This window comes from Hyla sarda, chromosome 10 (assembly GCF_029499605.1).
Source record: "Hyla sarda isolate aHylSar1 chromosome 10, aHylSar1.hap1, whole genome shotgun sequence".
NCBI lineage: Eukaryota > Metazoa > Chordata > Amphibia > Anura > Hylidae > Hyla > Hyla sarda.
This window is the reverse complement of record NC_079198.1, coordinates 71,667,400-71,693,139: the sequence shown is the minus strand read 5'-3', so window position 1 is coordinate 71,693,139 and position 25,740 is coordinate 71,667,400. Positions and strand designations below refer to the sequence as shown.

The window sequence follows — 25,740 nt, the reverse complement described above, 5'->3', positions numbered from 1 at the left end:
GGCCATTCGATTTCGGGGGGCTCTGGGCTATGGATTTCCACATGGCCCAGGCTCCTGGAAATTGAATTGTGCCTTGTTGGCACAAAGGGAGGTTATGGAGGAACTTAGGGATGCGTACCTTGTATGGCGTAATGATAAATGTCTGTTTAACTGCATCAGCGATTGGTGGGAATATGTTAAAGTAGAGTTTCATTGTTTCTTTCAGGCAAAAAGCAGATAAAAGGCGTGTGAGAAGAAGTGGGACTTCAGGCGGCTGCAGAGCGAGTTGGGGTCACTACACGACCTGGTCCAGTGTGGCTGGGATGTCAGGGAGGAGCTGAAGGAGACCAAAAAAAAAGCCTGAAAAGGCACTTTGAGGAGGAATCCAAGCAAATAGTCTTTTGTTCCAAGGTGAAGAACCTTGAAAAGGGGGAGAAGTGTAACTCTTTTTCAGGAAGGTCCATGCTGGCCACATGGCCCTGACTGAACTGTGATATGAGACTGGACACATGAGGAGGGGCAACGAGGAGGTGATGGGGGTCGTCTCGGACTTCTAAAGCAATCTCTATGTCCTAAAGTCATCTGACCCCGAAGTGGCCCAGAGGTGCCTGTTGTTGTTGAACCTGCAGGTGACATGGCTGTGGACGTTCCCTTGACAGTGGGGAGCTGCTCTCTGCCGCTAAATCCTTTAAGCCCTGTAGGACTCTGAGCAGTGACGGTCTCCTGGCCGAGCTCTATGTAGCGCTGGGGGACCAGATCTGTCCGGACCTGTTGGAGGGGTACGAGGAGATGGTGGGGGGGAAAAATGCCTCTGTCATTGAGGGAATGGATGATCACGATCTTGTATAAGCGGAAGGGGGAGAAATGTGACTTGAAAAATTGGTGTCCCATCTCTCTCCTGAACGTGCTCTACAAGATCCTCGCCAAAGTGCTAGCCAACAGGCTGAAATCTGTCCTCGGGCAGATCGTCCATCCGGACCAGACCTGTGGCATCCCCGGTCGCAGGATCGCCGATAGCCTTGCCCTTGTGAGAGACATTGTCTATTACATCCAGGACTGTCAAACCCGCGCTGCCCTGGTCAGTCTGGATCAGAAGGCATTTGACCGTGTCTCCCATGCTTTCATGGGCAGAGCTTTGTGCAAGCTGGGTCTAGGGAAGCTGTTTTGCTCTTTTGTTAACGTCATGTATTTTGATATTTGTAGCACAGTGTTGGTGAACGGCTGGAAGACTGACCCCTTCCCAATTCTTTCAGATGTCAGACAAGGCTCTTTGATGAGTCTATCTGGCAGAATGGAGTCTACATGGACGACGTGACCGTCTTCTGCTCTGACTAGCGTTCAGTGACTGCTCTTGTCCAGACCTGCGAGGACTTTGGCAAAGCTTCGGGGGCAAAAGTCAACTGTGGGAAGTTGGAAGCTATGCTCTTGGGGCAATGGCACCTGGCTTCTTCCCCCCCCCCCCCTTCCCCTTTAAGGTTAAACCAGACTTCATCCAAATCTTGGGAGTCTGGTTCGGGAAGGAAGGAGCAGCATTGAAGTCTTGGCAAGACCGACTGGCAAAAATGAACTCTAAGATTGGACTGTGGAGCTCCATAAAGCTCTCATCGGAGGGCAAAACACTGGTCTTGCGAGGTAAAGTTTTGTCTGTGCTCCAATACACCGCACAGGCCTGGCCTCCCCATACACCGTTTGCAGGGCCATCACCCGGACCATATTTCGCTTCATCTGGGGCAAAATGAACAGAGTCAAGCGGACTGTGATGTATAAGGAGCCCTGCAAGGGTAAGAAAGGAATCCATGGTATCCTCACTTTGCTTCGGGCTTCCTTTGCTTGTTTCAGTGTGCAGCAGACTCTTGTGGAAAAGACTGGCTCAGCGGGCAAGTCCATGTCTCGCTTGTTTCTCTTGTCCCTCTAGAGACAGCTTGGCTCGGACAAGTGGTACACTCTGGAACACTCCTTGGTTCTATGGGGACATGGTCTGGTTTGTGAGGGAACACCATCTGGAGGGACTGAAACCTGATCCGTGGTAGCCAAGGACCATCTGCAAGCTCATCTGAGCTAAGGACTTGTTGGAGCTTGTTCCGGGGCTCCCCACGGCCATGGCAGAGACTGTCTGGACTAATGTGGCTTCAAAGCGGCTTACCAATGGACATAAGAACTTGTCATGGATGCCCATTAAGGGAGGGCTATCTGTTAGGTCGTTCATGCATACCCGCGACCTGTGCAGAACCCGGTACTGCCCCCGGTGCCCCCACGTGGAGGAAACCTCTTTGCATGTGTTTTGGCAGTGTCCCTTTGCGCAGGGTCTGTTGGACATCCTGGAACACGAACTCGGTGACTCTGTACCCAGGAACTGCCTATCGTACCATTCGGTGCTTTACGGTCTGTTCCCTGGGACCCACGACATAGAGGCCATCCAGGAGGCCTGGCGCCTTATGAACTGTTTTAAGGAAGCTGTATGGCTTGCCAGGAACAGCCTTGTGATCAACAGGGAGAACATGTCCGTCCGGGACTGCCGCAGGTTCATTCGGAGCCTGCTGAAAGACTATTCCATCTTGGACAGCCCGGCCGTCGATGAAGAAGAGGAGACCCCTCTCCTTCCTCCATGTCCCCCTGAAGTTATAGCCCAATAGTTTGGCCCTGTAATCTGCCCTCTCCCTACTTTAACACAGGCACCCACTCCCCCATAGCCCACGCCCCTACCATGATCACAGATTGTATTGTTTGGGTTTTCTCGATTTCTTGTGCTTTTCTCTTACAGGATTGAGTGGCATGTTAGAGTAGCATGCTGTGCGATGTACAACTTAGGAAACCTTTGCTGTATATTGTACTGTCATGCTTTGTGTGATTGAAATTTATTGTATGACTTGTAATGACTGAACGATCAATAAAGCTCTTTCAATAAAATAAAAAAAATAAAAAATATATATATCAAATAACCTTAGACCTGTCTAGTTTATATTAACTTGAAGAACATTAAAAAAAAAACAGTAACAGCAAAAAAAAACTTCATGTTGGTCTCTATGTAATAAAAACACTTTAATACAGGAAACAGGATAACTATTTATATACATATTCAACTAGTAAATGAGAGTGATTGAATTCGTACAATGTTACATATTCAGTCTCATGATAGCATTTGTAGTAACAAGATTACATGGAAAATGATACTCTTTTGTAAAGAAAAAAATACATAAACTATAAAGTTTTCTAATCATCAATGAAAAACCATGCTCACCTTATAAAGGACTACTTAAGAAAACCTACAGTGTAAATCATTCCAATGTGGAAAGTTATCCTTAATAAAATGACAAATATAGGGACTGGTTATCAGAATGCAATTACCCTCGCATCTGCTACTTTGCCTTTTGTGTATTGTAGCATTAAATATATAATTTGACATTCGAAGCAAAACAGCATAGACTTAGACTACTGTAATTTTAAAGTGTGATTTTTTTTTTATACAAACATGAACATAGCATGTTATGCTGATTGTTTTATGTAGTTTGCATAACTCCCATTGGCAATAATGGGGGTAATGTAAATACTGTAGTAATAGGTGCTACTCTGTTTACATAATTTCCATTCAAGTCAATGGGAGTTGTGTAAACTGCGTTAAAAATCCGTTTAACTATATTCAGATTCATGACCTCCTAGCAGCTACACGCAGACTGGAGAAGGTCAGGGACCTTAGATCTTCAGATAGATGCAGGTCTATCCTTTAAGATCCACTCCTATGAGACATTTATGGCATAATCTCTGGATATGCCATGAAGTCTAGATGGGAATACCCCTTAAAAGCTATCAGACACAGATTTTTTTTAAATCATAATTAAAAAGTCTTCTTCCTAAATACTCTTCATTAAAATGTCCTACCAATATGTTAATGTAGAGTCTGTATAACTTTATCACATGGCTAGCTATTCTGCTGATTTTGAAATAGATCCAAAATCACATTTTTGCTCTTGTCTCAAATACTAAAAAATAGTTTTAACTATATATATATATATATATATATATATATATATATATATTCCAAAGAAAGAGAAGAATGGCCGCAGCAAAAATCCAGTGCAAAAAATTGCTTTATTCCATCAAAATGGTGTGCAACGTTTCAGCTGCCCATGCAGCCTTTTTCAAGCTTTGCTTGAAAAAGGCTGCATGGGCAGCTGAAACGTTGCACACCATTTTGATGGAATAAAGCTATTTTTTCGCACTGGATTTTTGCTGCGGCCATTCTTCTCTTTCTTTGGACTGTCTATAGCCCTTGGACCTGGGCTCAGGCCGCTGGCAGTTATTAAACATTGGACTTTGAAGTGCTGTTCCAATGCTTAACTCTTCTATATATATATATATATATATAATTATTATTTTTTTTTCCATTTTTTTCTTCTCATTTTCATAAGACTACTGAGAAAATTTTTCTGTATGAATTAACAAGGGCAGTTTTGTACAACAAAGTAATAGCAAAGTCTGTATCTGACACATAAGAAAATATAAAATTTGACAATAAGAAAATATAGAGCAATTATGAAAGGAGTCCCACTTTGTTGGCACTAGTAAAGTGTGATATGTATTCGGCACTTTCTATGCCTAATTCAACCTTTTTTTCTTTTTTTTAAAGGGTGACGCTAAGAGGCGTCATAAAACGTCCCAAATTTATTAATAAAGACGTATATAATTTTGTGGTGTTTGTTCATGCAAATACAGAGTTCAAAGGTAGAATAAATGTGAATAACATGGTTATAGCTTTGCATTAAACATGTGCCATGTGTGCTATTTTTATAAATCTGGCATCAATTATTCATGCTTCTATTAATACACTTCACGAAATGCGTAGCACTGTCAGCACATGTACAGTACAGACCAAAAGTCTGGACACACCTTCTCATTCAGAGTTTTCTTTATTTCCATGACTATGAAAATTGTAGATTCACATTGAAGGCATCAAAACTATGATTTAACACATGTGGAATTATAGACATAACAAAAAAGTGTGAAACAACTGAAAATATGTCATATTCTGGGTTCTTCAAAGTAGCCACCTTTTGCTTTGATTACTGCTTTGCACACTCTTGGCATTCTCTTGTAGAGATTCAAGAGGTAGTCACCTGAAATGGTTTTCACTTCACAGGTGTGCTGGTGTGGAGGAGGAGGAGGCGTGATGGTGTGGTGATGCTTTGCTAGTGACACTGTTGGGGATTTATTCACAATTGAAGGCATACTGAACCAGCATGTCTACAACAGCATCTTGCAGCGGCATGCTATTCCATCCGGTTTGCGTTTAGTTGGACCGTCATTTATTTTTCAACAGGACAATGACCCCAAACACACCTCCAGGCTGTGCAAGGGCTATTTTAACAAGAAGAAGAGTGATGGGGTGCTGCCCCAGATGACCTGGCCTCCACAGTCACCGGACCTGAACCCCAATCGAGATGGTTTGGGGTGAGCTGGACCGCAGAGTGAAGGCAAAAGAGCCAACAAGTGCTAAGCATCTATGGGAACTCCTTCAAGACTGTTGGAAGACCATTTCAGGTGACTACCTCTTGAAGCTCATCAAGAGAATGCCAAGAGTGTGCAAAGCAGTAATCAAAGCAAAAGGTGGCTAGAACCCAGAATATGACATATTTTCACACTTTTTTGTTATGTATATAATTCCACATGTGTTAAAGGGGTACTCTGGTGAACAACTTTCTTTTTTTTAAATCAACTGGTGCCAGAACCTTAAAGAGATTTGTAAATTACTTCTCTTACAAAATCTTAATCCTTCCTGTACTTATTAGCTGCTGAATACTACAGCGGAAATTATTTTCTTTTTGAAACACAGAGCTCTCTGCTGACATCACGAGCACAGTGCTCTCTGCTGACATTTCTGTCCATTTTAAGAACTGTCCAGAACAGCATATGTTTGCTATGGGGATTTCCTTTTACTCTGGACAGTTCCTAAAATGGACAGAGATGTCAGCAGAGAGCACTGTGCTCATGATGTCAGCAGACAGCTCTGTGTTTCAAACGGAAAAGAATTTCCACTGTAGTATTCAGCAGCTAATAAGTACAGGAAGGATTAAGAATTTTTAATAGAAGTAATTTACAAATCTGTGTAATAGAAACAGAGTCCGGCACTGCTTAAGTGGAGATAGGCTAGCACTCAAGCGCAGGTGTGGAGATAATACAGCCAAATGGGGGTGCTCAGTCCAAATAGCAGAGGATATTGTACAAACAGTCCATGTAGAAAATGAGACGGCACTCACCCAGGTAGTTGCTGATGAATATTCTTTATTCCATATATGAAATCAAGCGGGAAGATGCAGTGTCAGGCAGGTATCACGGCAGGGACGCAGGAGTCCACAGCGTGATGGCCTGACACTGCACCTCCCCGCTTGATTTCCTATATGGAATAAAGAATATTCATCAGCAACTACCTGGGTGAGTGCCGTCTCATTTTCTACATGGACTATTTTACAAATCTGTTTAACTTTCTGGCACCAGTTGATTCAAGAAAAGTTAAAAAGTTTTTCACTGGAGTACCCCTTTAATTCATAGTTTTCATGCCTTCAGTGTGAATCTACAATTTTCGTAGTCATGAAAATAAAGAAAACTCTGAGAAGGTGTGTCCAAACTTTTGGTCTGTACTGTATATGGTCTTCTTTCTTATACATCCTACCTTAAATACAAGCAAATGTTCCATTGCTGTAAACTACAAATACAAACATTTACACAGCCTAATTATTTGTAGGCTGTGTTTCTGTCTATTTGACCCAAAAAATTGACTCTTTGTGAGGGAAATGCAAAGAAAATATTTTCCATCTTCTTTCCACTAGGGTGAATTTCTGTTTTTGGCAAAGATATACTGGATTCTCAGCTAACCACCTTGGCATGAGGCTAATAATGCAGGTCAACCGAGAAGGCAGAGGTTCCATAAGATGCAGCAGGACATTGAAAGGATCTGTCAGTTTTAGAAGCTTCTTCAGGGTTTAGTCTGGCTTCACAGATAACATAGGTAGGGATTTACAATGACCTGCATAAAATACAGAAAAAAATAGTGAGCAAAGCAAAAATAGAACTTGCACTAATGTGTGTAAAGGCTTGGCAGATGAAGGAACTTTTGTTAAAATTCAGAACTCAGCCTATCACCGGCCACAGAGATGTTCCGCCTCGGCCGGTGATAGGTTGAGCCCACTGTCATGTTAGAAACCTGCTTCTTACATGACAGTGGGCTCAGCCTATCGCCGGCCGAGGCGGGTCATCGCTGCGGCCGGTGATAAGCTGACGGCTGTCCGACGTTCACGTCCCCAGGAAGAGCGTAAGGCCAACTTAGGAACATGCGGTAAAGTTTATTTTTGTTTACCTTTTGCAGCCCGGGCATAGGGATACAGTATAGAGTGTCAGCGCCGGCGGCCGCAACAAACAGGAGAATGAGGAGAGCAGCGCTTGCGGTTGACGGGAGTATTTACCCCGATGGGGACAGTGCAGTGATGGGGTAATAATTAATTTGGGGAGGGGGATACCGTTATTTACCGTGGAACCGCCATAAGTTACAAAAATACCACGATACACATATTTGGCCATATTTTTTTTTTACCATTGACTTCTATTGATTTCTGCTAGCGGATTCCACTTGAAGAATGAACATGTTCATTCTTCAAGCGGAACAGAATTCAGCGTCGGAATTCCGCTAGCAGAATTTCCGCTGTGTGAACAGGACAGCGGAAAAAACATTAAAGTCAATGGGCAGAGGAGATGTGAATTAATTTGAAGCGGTGAATTCAAGAGGAATTACTCGAGTAAATTCCTCTTGAATTACTCCGTGGGAACGCACCCTAACAGTTTATCTGATCACTCAGACTAGTTGGCAGCTGATAGCTCTAATCTACTTCTCTGCACTGTAGGCCCATGAGGAACCTCCACGGTCACTGCTCTGTCTCCTTCAATCTCCTTCTCTTGGCTGTGCATGTCGGCAGTCATTTCTTAGGCGCACACCTCACAGCTGCTTTTTAAATTAAGGCCCTCTAAAGTGAGTCAGCCCCTGCTTCTGAGTCATACAGCACCCCTTACACAGTCATGGACCAAATATCAGACATCTCCGTGAGTAGTTTGTTAGTGTTTGTCAGCTATCACAACCTTTACTACTACTCTTCCTTTGCCACTAAACTTCCTCCTGCAAGCTCTGACTAGTCTACATCCTAAGGGCTGCATTAAACCTTGGCACTCTATGTGGTTCCACCATACCCTGCATCTGTTTCTCATATAACTTTGCTACAGCAGAGCCATCTATTGGCCACAGCAACACGTTGCAACAAAACAGTAAAACAAACCATGCTATAGATGCTGAGAGTTCTGCACACAAAATGACAGACATAATTTTTAAAGGAGACATGTAATCAAAAAATTAAAATTAAATCAAGTTTTAATAATAAATTATTTTAACATTTATACATTTTTTTATTTTTATAATTTTCCATTTTACTATCTATATTATAAAATAATCTTGAAATGTTTTAGTATTCATTCTGACCAGTAAGCCTAAAATTATACTGAGACTTCCTGTTCTCTATGCGAGAAGGGTGATTGCAATAAAGGGTCACACCATTAGATACAGAAGACAATAGGAGCTCAGCCTCCCTCTCCCTGTTTAATAACCTCATCAAAGGTCACAAAGTATGCCTAGTAGCTTTTACTATTCCTGCTAACAGAAAGCTCCTTTCTATTTTTGCCTGTATCCATGTGGCTTGCTGTAAAGCATACTCCTAAATGTTGCTGAAAACAGCTCAGGCAAGATGGCTACGACCATAAAAATGTACAAAACAATTAAATAAAAAAGGGGGGTCAGCCCTGAGCCAGCAGCAGCCAGGAAATTTTGGATCTATGTCAGAAGCAGCAGTACAGACAGCTATGTAAAGAATAGTTGCACCTATACTATGGACTATACAACAGGAAAATAGAAGATAATTGTAATAATTTAGTAGATATTTTTAATTTAGCAAGTTCATTTTTTTCACGCTGTGTCTCCACCTCTCCCATAGAGATGAATGAAGGGGGCATTTTTCGACCAGCTGACGTGCTGGGTGCGAAACTTCCTTTATAGGAGCTTAGCAAGGGCCCCGTATGGGAGATCGCGGAGATCAGACAATTATCTTTTTTTTTCACTGGACAACTATATTAATGGTATAAATCAATAAAATAAACATAGGGGATACATTCCCCATAATGCATTATTACTTCTTCCAATTGGTAACAACCACCAACCTTACAGGTGGCTTCTCCTGGAGTCATGCATTTGGAGATAGATCATGTGGTTTTTCATTTAACTTTTCTCTACTAAAAAAAAAAAAAAAAAGAGAGAGAAGGAATACATTAGCTACAGATCTCAACATTATTTCTGCATAGGTACTGTATATATTTGTAATTTGAATATTTCTCTTTTAAAGGAAAATGGTCACCCTGATCACCCACACTAAACCCTGGGTTATATTGTGAGTGACCAGGAATCCACAGAGGGGTCACTTACTATAATCTGTGCCGTGGTTCTCGAGATATTGGCTAGCAAAGTTCCCCTTCTGAATTCAGGGAATTGTGTGCAGGAGGCGGGGCTCCGCAGGCTGGCCGCCCCTGCTTCTTTCAGTCTTCTTAATCAGCCATCCCCTTAATTAGCATATTCATATTTTGTGCCGTGAGTCGCATGTCACGTGAGCACTGTGCTCTGTTGGTAGAGTGCATGTGCCGGCAGTGTACACACAGCTCTAATGTCCTGATGATGTGAGAGCTCTGCTTCCTGCACACAATTCCCTGAATTCAGAAGGGGAACTTCGCCAGCCAATATCTCGGGAACCACGGCACCAATTATAGTAGGTTACCCCTCTTTGGATTCCTGGTCATCCACACTATAGCCTAGTCTATTGGGTTTAGTGTGGGTGATAAGGGTGACAGTTTTCCTTTAAAGGGGTACTCCGGTGAAAAACTTTTTTTTTTTTAAATCAACTGGTGCCAGAAAGTTAAACAGATTTGTAAATTACTTCTATTAAAAAATCTTAATCCTTCCTGTACTTATTAGCTGCTGAATACTACAGTGGAAATTCTTTTCCATTTGAAACACAGAGCTGTCTGCTGACATCATGCGTACAGTGCTCTCTGCTGACATCTCTGTCCATTTTATGAACTGTCCAGAGTAAAAGGAAATCCCCATAGCAAACATATGCTGTTCTGGACAGTTCCTAAAATGGACAGAGATGTCAGCAGAGAGCACTGTGCTCATGATGTCAGCAGACAGCTCTGTGTTTCAAAAAGGTCAGATTTACTTACTGAAATCTCTTCTTTCCATGAGTCCGTAGGCAGCACAGGAAACAATAGGGTTAACATATATTTCCTACTATTAGGCAGAAGAAACAAAACTAATTAACATAATTAATTACATAATGAGCAATTAGCACCTGGAATCCACCCCCTCATAGCATAAATATCCCCCAAAGACAATACCACACTGTGTTTGAATGCAGCAATACTATTTATTCAGGGAAGGACCCTGTGCTGCCTACGGACTCACGGAAAGAAGAGATTTTGGTAAGTAAATCTGAACTTTCCATTTCGTCCTACGGCAGCACAGGAAACAATAGGGATGAAAAGCAATTATTAACTGGGAGGGACATTTGTGGCTGCTACTTCGAGCACCCTCCCGCCAAAGGACACCTCTTTATTGGTGATCACATCGAGCTTGTAGTGGTTGATGAATGTGCTTGGTGTAGACCACGTAGCCGCCCGACAAATCTGGTCCCAGGAAACTTGTGCCAATGCCACCCAAGAAGTAGATGCCGATCTCGTAGAATGGGCTCTAATGACCTCCAGAGGTGGCAGATGTTGAGAAGAATATGCCATCAAGATGGTATCCTTTATCCATCTCGCCAGAGATGCCTTAGAGGCTTGCCTACCCATATTAGGGCCTTGGAACAGAACAAACAAGGAATTTGTCTTCCTGAAATCCTTCACCTTATCCAAGTACAAGAGCACAGCTCTTTTAACATCCAGGAGATGTAATCTCTGCTGCTCTTCACCTTGCGGATAATCATACAGACTGGGCAAGAAAATCTCCTGGTTGACCTTAGGAAGAAACGAAGGATCAGTCCTCAGGATTAGGCAATTCTGAGAACACCTAAGATAGGGCTCTCTGCAGGATAAAGCCTGAATTTCCCCCACACGCCTGGCTGTAGAGATGGCAACCAGAAATACGGTTTTCATGGACAGCAGTTTCACTGAGGTAGAATGCAATGGTTCAAAGGGAGTTTTGCTCAAGGCTTCCAGAACAACAGAGAGATCCCAAGATGCTACTGGGACTTTCACAGGAGGACGTAAATTTTTTATGGCTCTAAAAAATCTTCTCACCAAACTGCAATTGGAAAATTTTCCTTCAAGCAGGTAATTGATCACAGAGAAGTGGACTTTGAGGGTATTCCACTTAAGTCCTTTTTCGAACCCCTCCTGTAGAAACTTTAGAACATCCTTTAAGGCTGGAGACATAACTTGATTCTGGTTACACCAGGCCAGAAATTTTTTAGCCACATTGTCATAAACTTTGACAGTTGAAGGCCTGCGAGAACAGGATAAGATGTCTACTACTTCATCCGCAAAACCTCTTGACGTCAATGATGGCCAGATATTTTCCATGCCGTTAATCGGTAATTCTGCCGGTTCTGGTGGTACACACCCTGCTGAGATAATAGATCCGGCCTGTATGGAATTTCCAGATATGAGCCCCTCGAAAGTTCCCACACGAACTGAAACCAGGCCCTCCTGGGCCAGAAGGGCAGGATCACTATTGCAGATGCCTGCTCCACCTTGATCTTTTTTAGAACTTGGGCTACCAGCTGGAAGGGAGGGAATACATATATGAACTTCTTCCCCCAACTGATCGAGAGGCCATCCAAGAAGTCCGAGTTGTCTCTCCTGTTGAGGGAACAGAATGCTGGAATTTTCCTGTTGATTCTATTTGCCATCACATCCATGACTGGCAAACCCATCCTGTCCCTGATCCACTTGAAGGCTTCCGGATGGAGACTCCACTCCGACTGGTCTATCTGGTGCCGACTTAGCCAATCTGCCTTCACGTTCCTTTCTCCTTTTATGTGGACTGCTCGGATTTCTAGTGGATTCAATTCTGCCCATCTCATCATGGCACCGCATTCTACTATCAAAGACTGGGATCTTGTTCCCCCTTGTTTGTTTATGTAGAAAACAGTCACTAGATTGTCCGACTGAACCAACACCCTCTGATTCTTCAGAGAGCTGGCAAAATGGCGCAGGGCAAGATGGACCGCCTTCATCTCTCGCAAATTGGACGAACTCTGACTCTCCCGTTGGGACCATTTCACCTGGACCACTAGGTTCCCTAGGTCCCCTAGGTGAGCTCCCCATCCCAGACTGGATGCATCTGTCATGAGGACTAACTGGGGAGAGCTGGCAAGACACCTCCCGCAGGTGATCTTGATCTCGTCCAACCACCAACTCAAATCCTGTCTGGTGGACCTGGACAACACAAGGGGAGAGTCTAGAGCTGAGCGATGTCCATTCCACTGTGCGTGGATCTCTAGTTGAAGACTTCTGGAGTGTGCCCTGGCCCACGGAACTGCTTCCAAGGAGGAGGTCATGAGACCTAGCACTCTCATACCCAATCTGATGTTCAACTCCGTGCTCTCTAGCATACACTGAACACCTAACATCAGATTGGCTGTCCTTTCATCTGACAGGAAGATCCTCATTCTCTCTGAATCTAATATGAACCCCAGAAACTTGCATTTCATGGATGGATTCAACACCGATTTCTGAGTGCCCTTCTAGAGTGCTGATGGTCTTCTGCAGATGCTGCCGAAGAAGAACTGGAGATGCCGCTTTCATGTACCAATCGTCCAGATAGGGCACTAGAAATATTCCTTGGAGACGGAGATGTGCTGCCAGGATCACCACAATTTTTGTAAAAACTCTGGGCGCTGATGACAGCCCGAACGGTAGGCAGGTAAACTGTAGATGATGTATTCTCTTCCCTGGTTATATCGCTACCCTCAGGAAGCTGCGGTGTGATCTTCTGCTACATCGCCCTCCTGAAGGAAAGCAGTGACAGATCGGATTGTTTCCATCCGAAAATGTTTTTTCTTGATGTATCTGTTGAGAAAGGATAGATCAATTACAAGACGCCATGGACCTTCTTTCTTCGGGACCGCAAATATCCTGGAGTGAACTCCTTGTCCCCTCTGATGACATGGTACTCTCTCTAGAGCACCTTTCTTGATAAACTCTAGATCCAGAAGATGGTCCTTTCCTGGATTGACGAATTGATGAGGAGGTGGAAGACTGGAGAATTCGATGCAATAGCCCTTTGAGATGACTGATGTTATCCATGCATTCGAACTGGTGGCCATCCAAGCAGAGGCAAAATGCTGGAGCCTTGCCCCCACTGGAGCGCTTCTGGCATCAGAAATGTTGATCCTTGCCATCTTTGTATTGCTTCTTAGGAGGGATTGTCTGCCCCTCCCTACCCCCTCTGAATCTTCGCAGTCTCCCATTCTGCCTTGCTCTTCTGATGAAAGGCGATCTTCTCTGAGTATTCCTGTAAGAGCGAAATTTAGATCTTTTATTAACAAATGGAAGGGCAGGGCCCTTAGACTTGCTCATAGATTTTAATATTTTATCCAATTGTGATCCAAACAACTTGGTACAGAAATGTACAGAAATGTATTTTTAAAGGCACATCCCCATTCCTTAATCCACAAGGCTCTTCTTGCGGAATTGGAAAGCGCTAAAATTTTAGAGCTTGATTTCAGGCAGTCTAATGGGAAATCATTAAAAAAATCAGGAGCCCTCTTCATTTCTGACATGCTACTCAAAAGATCTTCCCTGGAGATACCCCTGGCAATATCCTTTGCCAATTGGCTGAGCCACAACCTCAATGCTCGGGCTACTGGGACCGTAGCCAATGCCGCTTTACATGTGCTAGCAGCTGCTGAATACACTTTCTTTAGGTTAACTTCAGCTCTGCGATCCATAGGATATTTTAAGAGGGAAGATTCCTCAGAGGGAAACAAAGCCTTTTTTGATAATCTGACAACCGCCATATCTATCTTCGGGGGGTCTTCCCAGGAACATGATGCTTTGGGATTTAATTTATAGATGGATTTAAATCTTGATCCCGGCTCCAACTTTTTCTCTGGATTCTTCCATGCAGCCCGCATTAAATCCTGCAAAAGAGGATGAGAAGGTAGGTACTGATTATTCTCTTTAGGAAAATAAAATAATGCCTCCTTGAGAGGCATATCTTTAGTGGACGTATCGTCTTCCACTGTAGCCTTCACCGCATCAATAAGAGACGGCATTCTATCTTTGTTAAGAAGACAACAATCCTCAGGCTCTTTAGGAGGTTCTGAAAACTCTGAACTGGAAAAAATTTCTCCCTCAGAAAGTTCATCTGAACTGGACTCTGATGAAGAGCTTTCCTCATGCCGGGACATTTTATGCTTGCCCCCTTTTTCCTTGTGTGAAGACTTAAACATTTCCAACATTTGAGATTTAATCCAACCAAATAATTCTTTAGCCTCTGATTGGAGACTTGATTCCCCTGCTGGCTTACACAACTGACACACATCTTCTATACAAGAATCCGGCAAGGGTTGCTGACAGTTGACACATTCTCTATGTCTTTCTTTTCTCTTCCTTTTCCCTGGCTCTCTATGACTAGCCATCTGCAAAATAAAAGGAATAGGAATAGGAATACAGTACATGTGCCTGAGTGAGGAACAGGCCCCCCAGGAGACATCCTGCCTTCCTGATCACAAGAGGCGCTGACCCGGCAGAGTGCTGGCAGCCGCCTCAATACCTGCCCCTATATAACATAGGAGGGGTAAGGCCACGCCCCCCATGGAGACCGGGCTTGATTTCCGGTCCAAAAAACGGAAGTTGAAACAAACAAACCCATTATATTGAATAATAACTCTGATCAGGGAAAAAAAACTTAAATAGGAGAGACCTCATAAACAAACGATCTGCTGCTGCATCGTCCGTCGATATAGTGAACACTTTCGCAACTTCCGGCCGAAACCGGAAGTGACAACAGACTCCATCGGGTCTCTCTGCGCACACCGCATGGTAAGGAAACTTCACTTACTTGCGCGCGTACCTGCGCCGGCCATTGGACCATCCATCCAAGCTGCAGAGAACTCTCCTCTGCCTGCGACTTACGCTGAGTCCCGTCAGCAGCACCAGCCGGTAAGTCTCAATAACCTCTGGAGTGCTGACAAACAGCCTAGCCAGGGGAAGCCCGCACCTCCAAACCAACGTTCTCTCACCCTAAGGGAGCGAAGGGGGCAGTATAAACAATAGAATCTTCACAGATGAAATATACTTCTGCCTAAAAGAAGAAACAAAAAACACGGTGTGGTATTGTCTTTAGGGGATATTTATGCTATGAGGGGGTGGATTCCAGGTGCTAATTGCTTATTATGTAATTAATTATGTTAATTAGTTTTGTTTCTTCTGCCTTATAGTAGGAAATATACGTTAACCCTATTGTTTCCTGTGCTGCCGTAGGACGAAATGGAAAGAAAAGAATTTCTGCTGTAGTATTCAGCAGCTAATAAGTACAGGAAGGATTAAGATTTTTTTATAGAAGTAATTTACAAATCTGTTTAATTTTCTGGCACCAGTTGATTAAAAAAAAAAAAGTTTTTCACCGAAGTACCTCTTTAAGGGTATATTCGCACACACAGGATCTGCTGCAGCATCAAATATGTGCAGGATACATGTGAATACACCCTAATGGGATGCTTCCATGATTTTTGGGGTGTAAACAAGCGATATGTATATGAAAATGAAATTGTACACACACACACACACACACACACATATATATATATACTGTATATGTATTAGTACTCGTACAGAGGAAAAAATACTGCTAACAACAGAAAGAGGGACCGAAGATTAAATCTTGCCTCAAGTTTAGGCCATGGGTTGTCTAGTATTCAATACAAAGATCCAATAGGACTCTCTGTTTATTAACTTTCACCTAAGGTCTCTTCCTCTAATGTGCTTGGAAACATGTTCTGTACCTCTAACACATAGTAATGAAACCTGAATGCTGGTCCCGAAAGTGATTTGAAAAAGCAAATATGTTAAATTGAGAGGTTTTAGCATCTGAAATATGCCTCCAGATTCTTGACTTAAAGTGTACCCGTCAGATCCAACTCAGTACCTAATCCTGACCATGTACATCTAATTTTTATGTGTTTGGCACCTTTATTTTTTTTTTTATTACACTTTTAATTTAGCTCACTAGTCTGAATTCCTCTCAAATGGAGGGGGCGTGGCCTCACTGTGCAGGTCTCCGCCCCCTCCCTCAGTATGCTGACTGCTCACATCTCCCCCAGCATTAACAAAACTACAACTCCCAGCTTGTCCTCACTGACAGTAGTGGGACACAAGCTGACAGTGGGAGGATTTTTCCTCTAGCTGTGAGCCCTGCGCTCACAGCTGTCAATCAAGGAAGTGTGTCCATGACATAGGTGATGACGCATGGACACAGCAGAACTAGTATGTATCCAAGCAGGCAGGGGGGAGTTGTTTGACTGGCTTTTTCAGTATGAAATACTGAACATTTTCTAGTGAAAGCTTTTGCAAAACATACAACATATCAAAAGTTTTTGTATCTGACAGTGCCCATTTAAAGGGGAACTCTGGTGAAAAACAATTTTTTTTAATCAACTGGAGCCAGAAAGTTAAACAGATTTGTAAATTACTGCTATTTAAAAATCTTAACCATTCCAGTACTTATCAGCTGCTGTATGCTCCACAGGAAGTGCTTTTCTTTTAAAATTTATTTTCTGTCAGACCACAGTGCTTTCTGCTGACACCTCTGTCTGTCTTAGGATCTGTCAAGAGCAGGAACAAATCCCCATAGCAAACCGATCCTGCTCTTGACAGTTCCTGAGATGGACAGAGGTGTCAGCAGAGAGCACTGTGGTCAGACAGAAAATAAATTTAAAAAGAAAAGCACTTCCTCTGTAGTATACAGCAGCTGATAAATACTGAAAGAATTAAGATTTTGAATAGAAGTAATTTACAAATCTGTTTAACTTTCTTGCACCAGTTAATTAAAAAAAAAATGTTTTACTCCGAAGTACCCCTTTAAGTCACATACAGCCTACATACTGGCACTGTCAGGTCCCACACTGCACACGCACCAGGGCTGCGAGGACAGGGAGGTGAGTGATGGGCTGGGAATCGCATGTGAGTGCGTCCCGCAATGCGAATCCCAGCCCCGCCGGCACCGGGGACATGACAGAGCGCTCACGCCCAGCGTGTCTAGCTGGAGCCCGGATGTTACACATTGACATCTTCATTAGCTGTTGGCTGACATGTTTCTCACCCATTCACCCCATACGCATGATTATTCAGTGCATCCTAGCATTTATGTGCTCTGAATGGGGAGGGTGGGCAATTAGGTCACTGCCAGACAGCTTTGGCAGTGGCTTATCTCCCTGAAAATAAGGATGAGGCAGTTGAAAGCCAACATGCCCAATCCTTCTTATCCCTGACATCATCTGTCTGGAGGAGAGTCAGGAGGCCCCCATACACATTTGCTCAGTGTTTTCCAAACAGAGTGCCTCCAGCTGTTGCAAAACTACAACTCCCAGCATGCTTGGATAGCCAAAGACTGTCTGGTATACTGAGAGTTGTATTTTTGCAACAGCTGGAGACACCATGTTTGGAAGAAAAAAAACTGCATTAGATAGTCAACTGACTTTTCACTAATGTGTCTAAGGGGCTTCAGTCATACATATCCAGGAGGAATGGCAATGCAGAAGTAGTGATTCTCCACAATCATCAAACTACACTTTAACCTTACATTTTACCTCTAAGTCAGACATCAAAAAAGCTGTTCCCTTACCATTCCATCTCTGATACAGCGGTACTGTGAGTCCTCTGCTTGCGATAATAGCGACACAATACCACGGCTATCACTATGAGAATGATCACAACACTGCCAACCCCAACGATCAGCGCCAGCAACGTGATCTCTGAGAACTTCACTGTGGAGACATGGAAGGCAATGCCAGGTTACTGGGGGACTGAAACAAACGTACAGTACAACAGTTCATACAATGACTGACACACACAAAGCTAGCATTGTTACACTGAGAAAGAAATAATCTGCCAGGAACTGAAATGATACCCCTTTCTGAAAGGTAGAGCCGCCCAGGTTCTCTGGAGGACAGGTCAACTCTTCTGATATATTTGTTTTAGTCCTTACTTGGATTCCCCATTTAAAAAAAAAAAAAAAACTCTAGAACTTTGTGTTGTACTGTTCCTAGAAATGTATGCATAAATTGACAACTGGGTGTTACCATACCTCTTGTCAATGGAACATGTCCCCAGACACTTCAACATAATCCATTCCATGCCAACATTGACAGACTGTGTAGGGATGGACCATCAACAAAGGGAATGACAATGCCCTGTACATTTATTCACACATTTTTAGAAGGAATCACCAATAGAAGGAATAGACAACGCAGAAATCTAAGAAGTGTTTACTACAACAGTTGTGTCAGGAGAACTAACAGGCAAAAAAAGTATCAACGCCTTATCTGGCTATAGGACAAAAAAAATCTGAATAAAATCCCACTCACAATGTCTAAGCTACTTCTGTGTGTGGAGCACATGCAGCATTTACCCATATTATTGGTTAGAGGGAATGTAATCTCTAGTTTACGTTCCAAACTGCTGATAACGTTAGACAGCAGTAAGGACAAGGAGACACATGGGACCTTTCATATATCTGTCTGTGCTTCTATAACATAGAAATCAGTGGCAGATCCAGGGGGGGGGGGGGGGGCAATTGGACATCCCTGTATCCCGAAAGATCTTTTCGGGACACAAGGATGTCCTGGTTACTTCTCTGCAGACCTGCATACGAACTGTATATGGCTGGAGGCTGTATGTCTGTGGGGGCCCATGCCTACCTAATAAGTTTTCTTATCCTGGAGTACTCCTTTAATGTGGGGACTTATGCTGCGTACTTTATGTGGGGGACTGGTGCTGCCTACCTAATGTGGGGAACATATGCTGCGTACTTATTGTGGGGGACTTATGATGTGTACCTAATGTGGGGGACTTATGCTGCATACACCTTATTTTCTGTCCGCCAACACAAAATACTCTGATAGTGCCCCTCCCGAGACTAGACTCTCTGTCCTTGCTTGATTGACAGTCAGCTGGAAGCCAAGTCCTGTTATTCAAGCAGGGACAGTGATGGAGGGGAAGTATGGAGTTGTTCCAGCCCTCAGCACTTCAGGGTCTTGGGATCGCCTCTGAGTGTTTGCACCAGAAAATAAAAGCATTTTGCTGCGTTATGGAAGCACAGTGAGATATATGAAAAGTAACTAACAGTGACAGCAGTTTGAAACATCAATTGCAACTGACAAATTCCCTTTAAGGGTAGGGTCACACACAGCCCATCCGCAGCATATTTGACACTGTGGATGTGCTGAGCTCCCTTCTCCGGTACCTCTCTGTGTCCACTCACCACAGCAGAAAGCTCATTCTGCAGTTGCTCTGTGACTACCAGTAATTCGTCTGCAGCATCAAATGCGCTGCATGTGGATCCGCCACTGGTTTCTATGTTATAGAAACACAGACAGATACGGTATATGAAAGGTCCCATGTGTCTCCTTGTCCTTACAACTATCTAACGGGAATTAATGGTTCTATGTAATGTATTAGCTCCAAGTAAGGGATGAGAGCACCTTCAAAGGCCAAGCTTTACATCTGTGAACTTCTGCTTGTGAGACAAGCAAGTAACACTTTTTTTTTTTATGTACGGTACTGTGCAAAAGTTTTAGGCAGATGTGAAAAAAGTAGGAATGCTTTAAAAAAACGGTGTTTGGTTTGTAGATTTTTTTTTATGAACACAATTCAGAGTGAATGGACAGAAGAAAGGCATTAAAAAAATACATCTTGTTATGGTATTTTCTTCCTTCCCTATAACACTTATCTCTTACTAACAGGATAGGGAATTACTGCTGGGAAAAGGGGGGGGGGGTCTGTTGGTTAATATGTCGCAGGATATGTCTCAGTGTAAAATTTACAACTTTTTCTGTGACTTTCAAATTTGGTTTAAATGAGTAATCAAGGTTTGTAGTAACTTTAATGCAGTGGTATTGGATTAGTCATTAACGATTTGCTGCACAATTTGTCGCGAAGCCTTCAGTTTTCCCCAAATCTACACAAGCTCAGACCTGTCTTCCAAAACTGTCTGTGGACAGCATTTGTGTAAAGTTGCAATTGGGTTAAAAAGTCACAGAGGAAGAATTCTACAAACTGGGATACTGAAGTAAAAAATGTACTAGCCCCATATTTATCACATGAACTGCACCATTTCATAAATTTAATGCACGTACACATTTCGACCACACAAATTAAAAGGTGCAAAAAAGTATTTAGTCAGCCACCAATTGTGCAAGTTCTCCCACTGAAAAGATGTGAGAGGCCTGTAATTTTCACCATAGATATGAGAGACATATCATAGGTATGAGAGACATAATGAGAAAAAAAAACATCACTGCTCTAGAGGAGATCTGCATGGAGGAATGGGCCAAAATACCAGAAACAGTGTGTAAAAACCTTGTGAAGACTTACAGAAAATGTTTGATTAACAAAGGATATATAACAAAGTATTGAGATGAACTTTTGTTACTGACCAAATACTCATTTTCCACCATATTTTGCAAATACATTCTTTTAAAATCAGACAAGGTGATTTTTATGGATTTTTTTCTCATTATGTCTCTCATAGTTGAGGTATACCTATGATGAAAATTACAGGTCTCTCATCTTTTTAAGTGGGAGAACGTGCACAATTGGTGGCTGACTAAATACTTTTTTGCCCCACTGTACAATCAATGCCTCTTCTTAACAATTTGGCAGGATTGGCCGGACATCTAATGTGTATGGTGGCCACCTGACTTTTCCCTGATGACAGATGTCGGGTGATTTAAGAATTGGATATGTTGTATTTTAACTGCACAATCCTTCATTTTATGAGAGATAAGCCGCTGTTGACCATTGCTTTCTCCCCTCTTCAATGCAGACTTGACCCAGCTGACAGTGATGGTGTATGGATGAACAGAACAAATGGCTGTTCAGGCCAATGTCTATCTTATGAGTATGGCTTAAGAGCATAAGTTTGTGCCGCTCCCATAGAGTGTCAAAACGCATGCATAATCGCTGCTCCCTTTAAACTTGGGACCCCTCCCCCTTCCATTCCAGTGACTGTTGGAGACACAGAAATTATACATGTATTTTCAATCCTTTATACACATTATAAATGTTCTTAGTGGAAAAAGAAATAACTAGAAAGCATCATCTTTAAGTGACCTGTCGATGTCCTAGTGACTACTTGCCTTGGTTAACAACGCTCACCATAATCTCTCCCATTTCTCCATGAACATCTGGTGGATTCTTCACTTGACATAGGTAGGTTCCATTGTCTTTCTGTTGAATGTTCATGATAATTATAGATGCATCTCCACGTCTGGTGTTCCCATCCCAGACTGCTCGATTTTGGAAATGGCCTTTTTTAGGAGCATAGGGCTCTTTATGGAAGTAAAACACCTAATGGATCAAAGACAGAATCGCAAAAAAAAAAGTTAATCCATTGTATACTATTCTGCAGGTGCCTTTTGTCAATGTTACTATAACTCTAATGCACATGCACAAAAAGCTTGGAAACATGGTAATGTTTTCCATAGTACATTACTTTATCAATAGCTGACTTGCTAAAGGCTTTTAGCAACACCTCCACTGTTTGCTTGCCCTAGTTTTAATAGCGGAGCCCATTGACCCTGAGGCTCATGTGAGATGTTCATACATGACTTTGCCAGCTATTTATAACTAGAACAAGAAACATGATGGCTGTAAGAACATGCTGTATAGATACGTTCCGTTTAATGAGGATGTAAAAAAATGCTTGCATGTTATTTTGACACTATTTATATATTTAGATCTAAAAGTGAAGTGGACATAAGATTGTGAGCTTAAAGGGGTACTCCACCCCTAGACATCTTATCCCCTATTCAAAGGATAGGGGATAAGATGTCTGATCGCGGGGGTCCCACCGCTGGGGACTCCCGCCATTAAGCACGCAGCACCCACCGGTTACTGCTCCAGAAGCACTGGAGGGTCTGGCTCCCGACCACGGGAACGGAAGATCGTGACGTCACGACTCCGCCCCCGTGTGATGTCCCGCCCCGCCCCCTCAATGCAAGTCTATGGGAGGGGGAGTGACGGCCATCACGCCCCCTCCCATAGACTTGCATTGAGGGACCCTCCAGTGCACTTGCAGAGCCAGACCCTCCAGTGCGTCCGGAGCAGTAACAGGTGGGTGCTGCGTGCTATATTGCGGGGTCCCCAGTGGCAGGACCCCCGCGATCAGACATCTTATCCCCTATCCTTTGGATAGGGGATAAGATGTCTAGGGGTGGAGTACCCCTTTAAACATTTAATGTAAGTTCTTGCTGTTTTGCTGCTTCGAAGGATAGCTCTGTGGGGACATCTGATCTGTTACTACAGGTTAGCTATGGTGTATACAGGGTGTTTGGGATATATCTCCTGTTTCATCATGTTGGTGATGGGCAGTGGCATAAGTTGCAGGGCCCCAATGCAAAAAACGGTTACTGAACCTTTGCTATAATGCTTCATGCATAGCAATGATCTATTCCTATAGCAAAGAAAGATCTTATGGGCTCCTCAGACTCTTGGGCCCAAGTGCATGCAGTGCACACTCGATAGTTATGCTATAACTGGTTGTGGGGATCAGATATTTCAAATGTTTTTCTGTATGTATTTTTTCATTCTTTCATTCTCCTATGGAAAATTACTTTGGGGAAAAGCATTCATATCCAGGCATGTCATATTTGTTCCGCTATCAGTATTGTCATTTTCACAATGAGCTCATGCACGCCTCAATGAAGTCTGCTGCTGCAGGATTTCTGCTTGTAGGACCTGTTGTACAACTGTAATAACAATGTCTACAATGCCATTTCAGAAACTTGCAGAACAGTAGCACTACATAAATAATATTCAAGAAAACGTTTGCATTATTTAATTGATAAGAATAATATTGCAAGTATTTCTTTCTTAGAAGACTTAGTCAGATAGGGTTTAGAGGTGTCTGTAATGTATATACACAAGGCACTATTCTTTGTATGTTACTGAAAGAACAGAAAAGAACTTGATCAGTATGGTGTTTACCTTATTTTTTGGGGGGTGCCCCATTCCCGATATGTCACAAAAAATTTGAATACATAGTTATTAAGCTCTTGGTGATCCTTGCTGAGCTCTCCAGTCCCCACCTTCTGGCACAGTCCCCTGAGCTAATCTCCGGCTAAGGTTGAACACTGCTTTGGTAACTCGATCAAATCCATGAATTTCTAAGCAGACAATACGTCTCCTTTAACACAGTTCTTATTGTTGTCTATTTCTGAGCATTGTACTGCTAGATACTGGCTAACCGTATAACATTTGTCCGCTACAGACTTCTTATTGTTCACAGTCACTCAGACAAATAAAGTTATAGTTAGATTACTGACCGTATTACTGCAGCAGGGTTTCTTTATTCATATCCCCAAGGATTCCATGTGAAGGGGAGAGTGGACCTACAGGGAGACATCTGGGTTGCCTGAAAATCTCCCTGTACGTCCACTCTCCCCTTCACATGGAATCCTTGTGGATATGAATAAAGAAACCCCGCAGCAGTAATACGGTCAGTGCTCCGTGATTTCTTTTTCTATTGAAGACATTACTCTATCACCATTCCTCAGTGGAAGGTGATCTGGGATCGGGCCGCTAGGGCTTCGATTTGTACCACCTACAAGGAGACGCAGTATAAAATGCTTATGGGGTGGTACCATACTCCAGCCTTGCTGAATAGGTTGAACCCTGATATTCCTCCCCAGTGCTGGAGATGTGGGGTTGGTCTGGGTGACACGTTCCATATATTCTGGTCTTGTCCGCTTATACTTCCATATCGGGGTAGGGTTCAACGTCTGGTTCAGGCCGTGTTGGGGGTGACCATCCCGCTGGATCCGCTGGTCTTCCTACTGCAACTATCTATCAGAACTCTGTCTAAGAAACTGTTCAAGTTGTTCCTACATATTACTTTGGCTGCTAAAACCCTTATAGCAAAGTACTGGAAGCGAACTCTCCCTCCGTCAGAAGATGATCTAATGGCTAGGATACGAGAAGTTCGGTCCCTTGAGTCCCTCACGGCCTCTTTGAACAATACTGTCCCGGCCATTCGGTCGGTGTGGGATCCCTGGGATAGATTCACCGATAGACATCCCCCTTAGCTTTTGACTTTCCTTTGGGATCTTTTGGCTGTGCTTCCTTTTCTTTTTCCTCCCTGCTTTTTCCTTGTCTTGTCTTCCCCTTCCTGGTTGTGGTCTGTCGGTACTCTGCTTGTTGGTTTCTTTCCTTCCCTCCCCCCCCCCCCCCTTTTCATTATGACTGTGTTATATAGTGTGGCTGGGGTTGGACTTTTCTGACTCCTATGTTTCCACTGTTGGTCTTCAGTTCCTGATTTTGTGTATTTTATGCGCTCCATTCCTGTTGTTAATTTGAGCGGCAGGGTCTATTTTCCCTGTTGTATGTAATTTCGATGATTATCTTTCAATAAAAATATACAGTTTAAAAAAAATATTAAGACATTACTCTAGCAACTGCTTCACATTGTCTTATCTGCTGAACACGTGTACTCTAGGGCAGCTGTGTCGATAGCTGCATCATAGGCTTACCTGAGTTGAACATAGAAAGGTGCGGTGAGTCCCCCTTCTTTTCAGATTGTGGAAAGTTATAGTTAGCTTAATGCCAGACTCCAGGTAACTCCAGTCTCACTATCATTACGAGGGTACTCGATGAGGAAATTGTACACAGGATTGTAAGCCTTGCAGGCAATAAAGCTGCTTCCCTTATCACTAGTTCACACATCGGTCTTATCAACCCCTGTAAAATTTCTATTAAGTGGTATGTGCCCTTATTTGCACACATTCATTGTGTGAGTTTTTACAATGGATTCTGTCACCAGCTTTCTGTTGTCCTATCTGAAGGCAATATAAAGTAGTACTAGATACCCTGACTTTAGTGGTGTTTTAGCAGGAGTCCTTTTAAAAATATGCATGCACTTTGGAGTATTCATGAGCTGCGGGATAATCACCCCAACCCCCTGCTGGTTCACAGCTTTCTTCTTATGCTGCAGCCTTTAGTATTGTCCAGTTCACTTAAATGGGAAACATTGTAAAACCTTGCATGGTTGCCTATAGTTCAATGATGGCTTGTACGAGCTGCTCCAAACATTGGAGAGGCTGTAGACTGTACTGCTTTTACAAGCACAGTCCCTGAAAACAGATAATCCATGGGGATAAGCAATTGTGGCGGCCCAGTACAGGAGTTGCACCCCTGTACCATTGCTGCCCTGTCAGGCGGACTCTATTCAGTGACACCTGGGCCCCCCTTTTGTCTGTGTTCGCTAAGCAGTTAACTACCACCTGTGTTATCTATTGTAATGTATATAACCTGTTGTGGTAAGCTTGTGGGGGTATAGGGTATATGGGGTGTAGCTGTGCAGTGATGAAAGGGTGCTGGTTTAACCCTTAACTGTCATGACGCCAGGGTGAGGGCTCCTCAATATATACTTGTCCTATCGCCACTCGTCCCAAGAACGGTAGGGAG

General features: G+C 43.1%; 1 protein-coding gene and 1 long non-coding RNA gene across 3 annotated transcripts in view; one reads left to right on the top strand and one right to left on the bottom strand.

Moving 5' to 3' along the window:
• Positions 1-6,567: 6,567 nt before the first annotated feature.
• The window catches only part of MPZL2 (myelin protein zero like 2), a 43,863-nt gene continuing 24,690 nt past the window's right edge, over positions 6,568-25,740 (bottom strand). Inside the window, exons 3-6 of one of the 2 annotated variants that reach the window (XM_056542758.1) lie at positions 21,417-21,627; positions 17,903-18,044; positions 9,226-9,297; positions 6,568-6,997 (exon numbers count right to left, since the gene is read on the bottom strand). In XM_056542758.1, coding sequence (XP_056398733.1) covers positions 9,249-9,297; positions 17,903-18,044; positions 21,417-21,627 — 402 coding nt within the window. In that variant the 3' untranslated portion in view covers positions 6,568-6,997; positions 9,226-9,248. Of the gene's footprint in view, positions 6,998-9,225; positions 9,298-10,278; positions 12,356-17,902; positions 18,045-21,416; positions 21,628-25,740 lie in introns of those variants that run through there. The other variant, XR_008848274.1, reaches the window with a different exon arrangement.
• Positions 15,089-25,740, top strand: part of LOC130293731 (uncharacterized) — a 32,718-nt gene continuing 22,066 nt past the window's right edge. The window contains exons 1-2 of the long non-coding RNA XR_008848276.1: positions 15,089-15,222; positions 21,104-21,489. This is a non-coding gene — a long non-coding RNA (uncharacterized LOC130293731). The remainder of the gene's footprint in view (positions 15,223-21,103; positions 21,490-25,740) is intronic.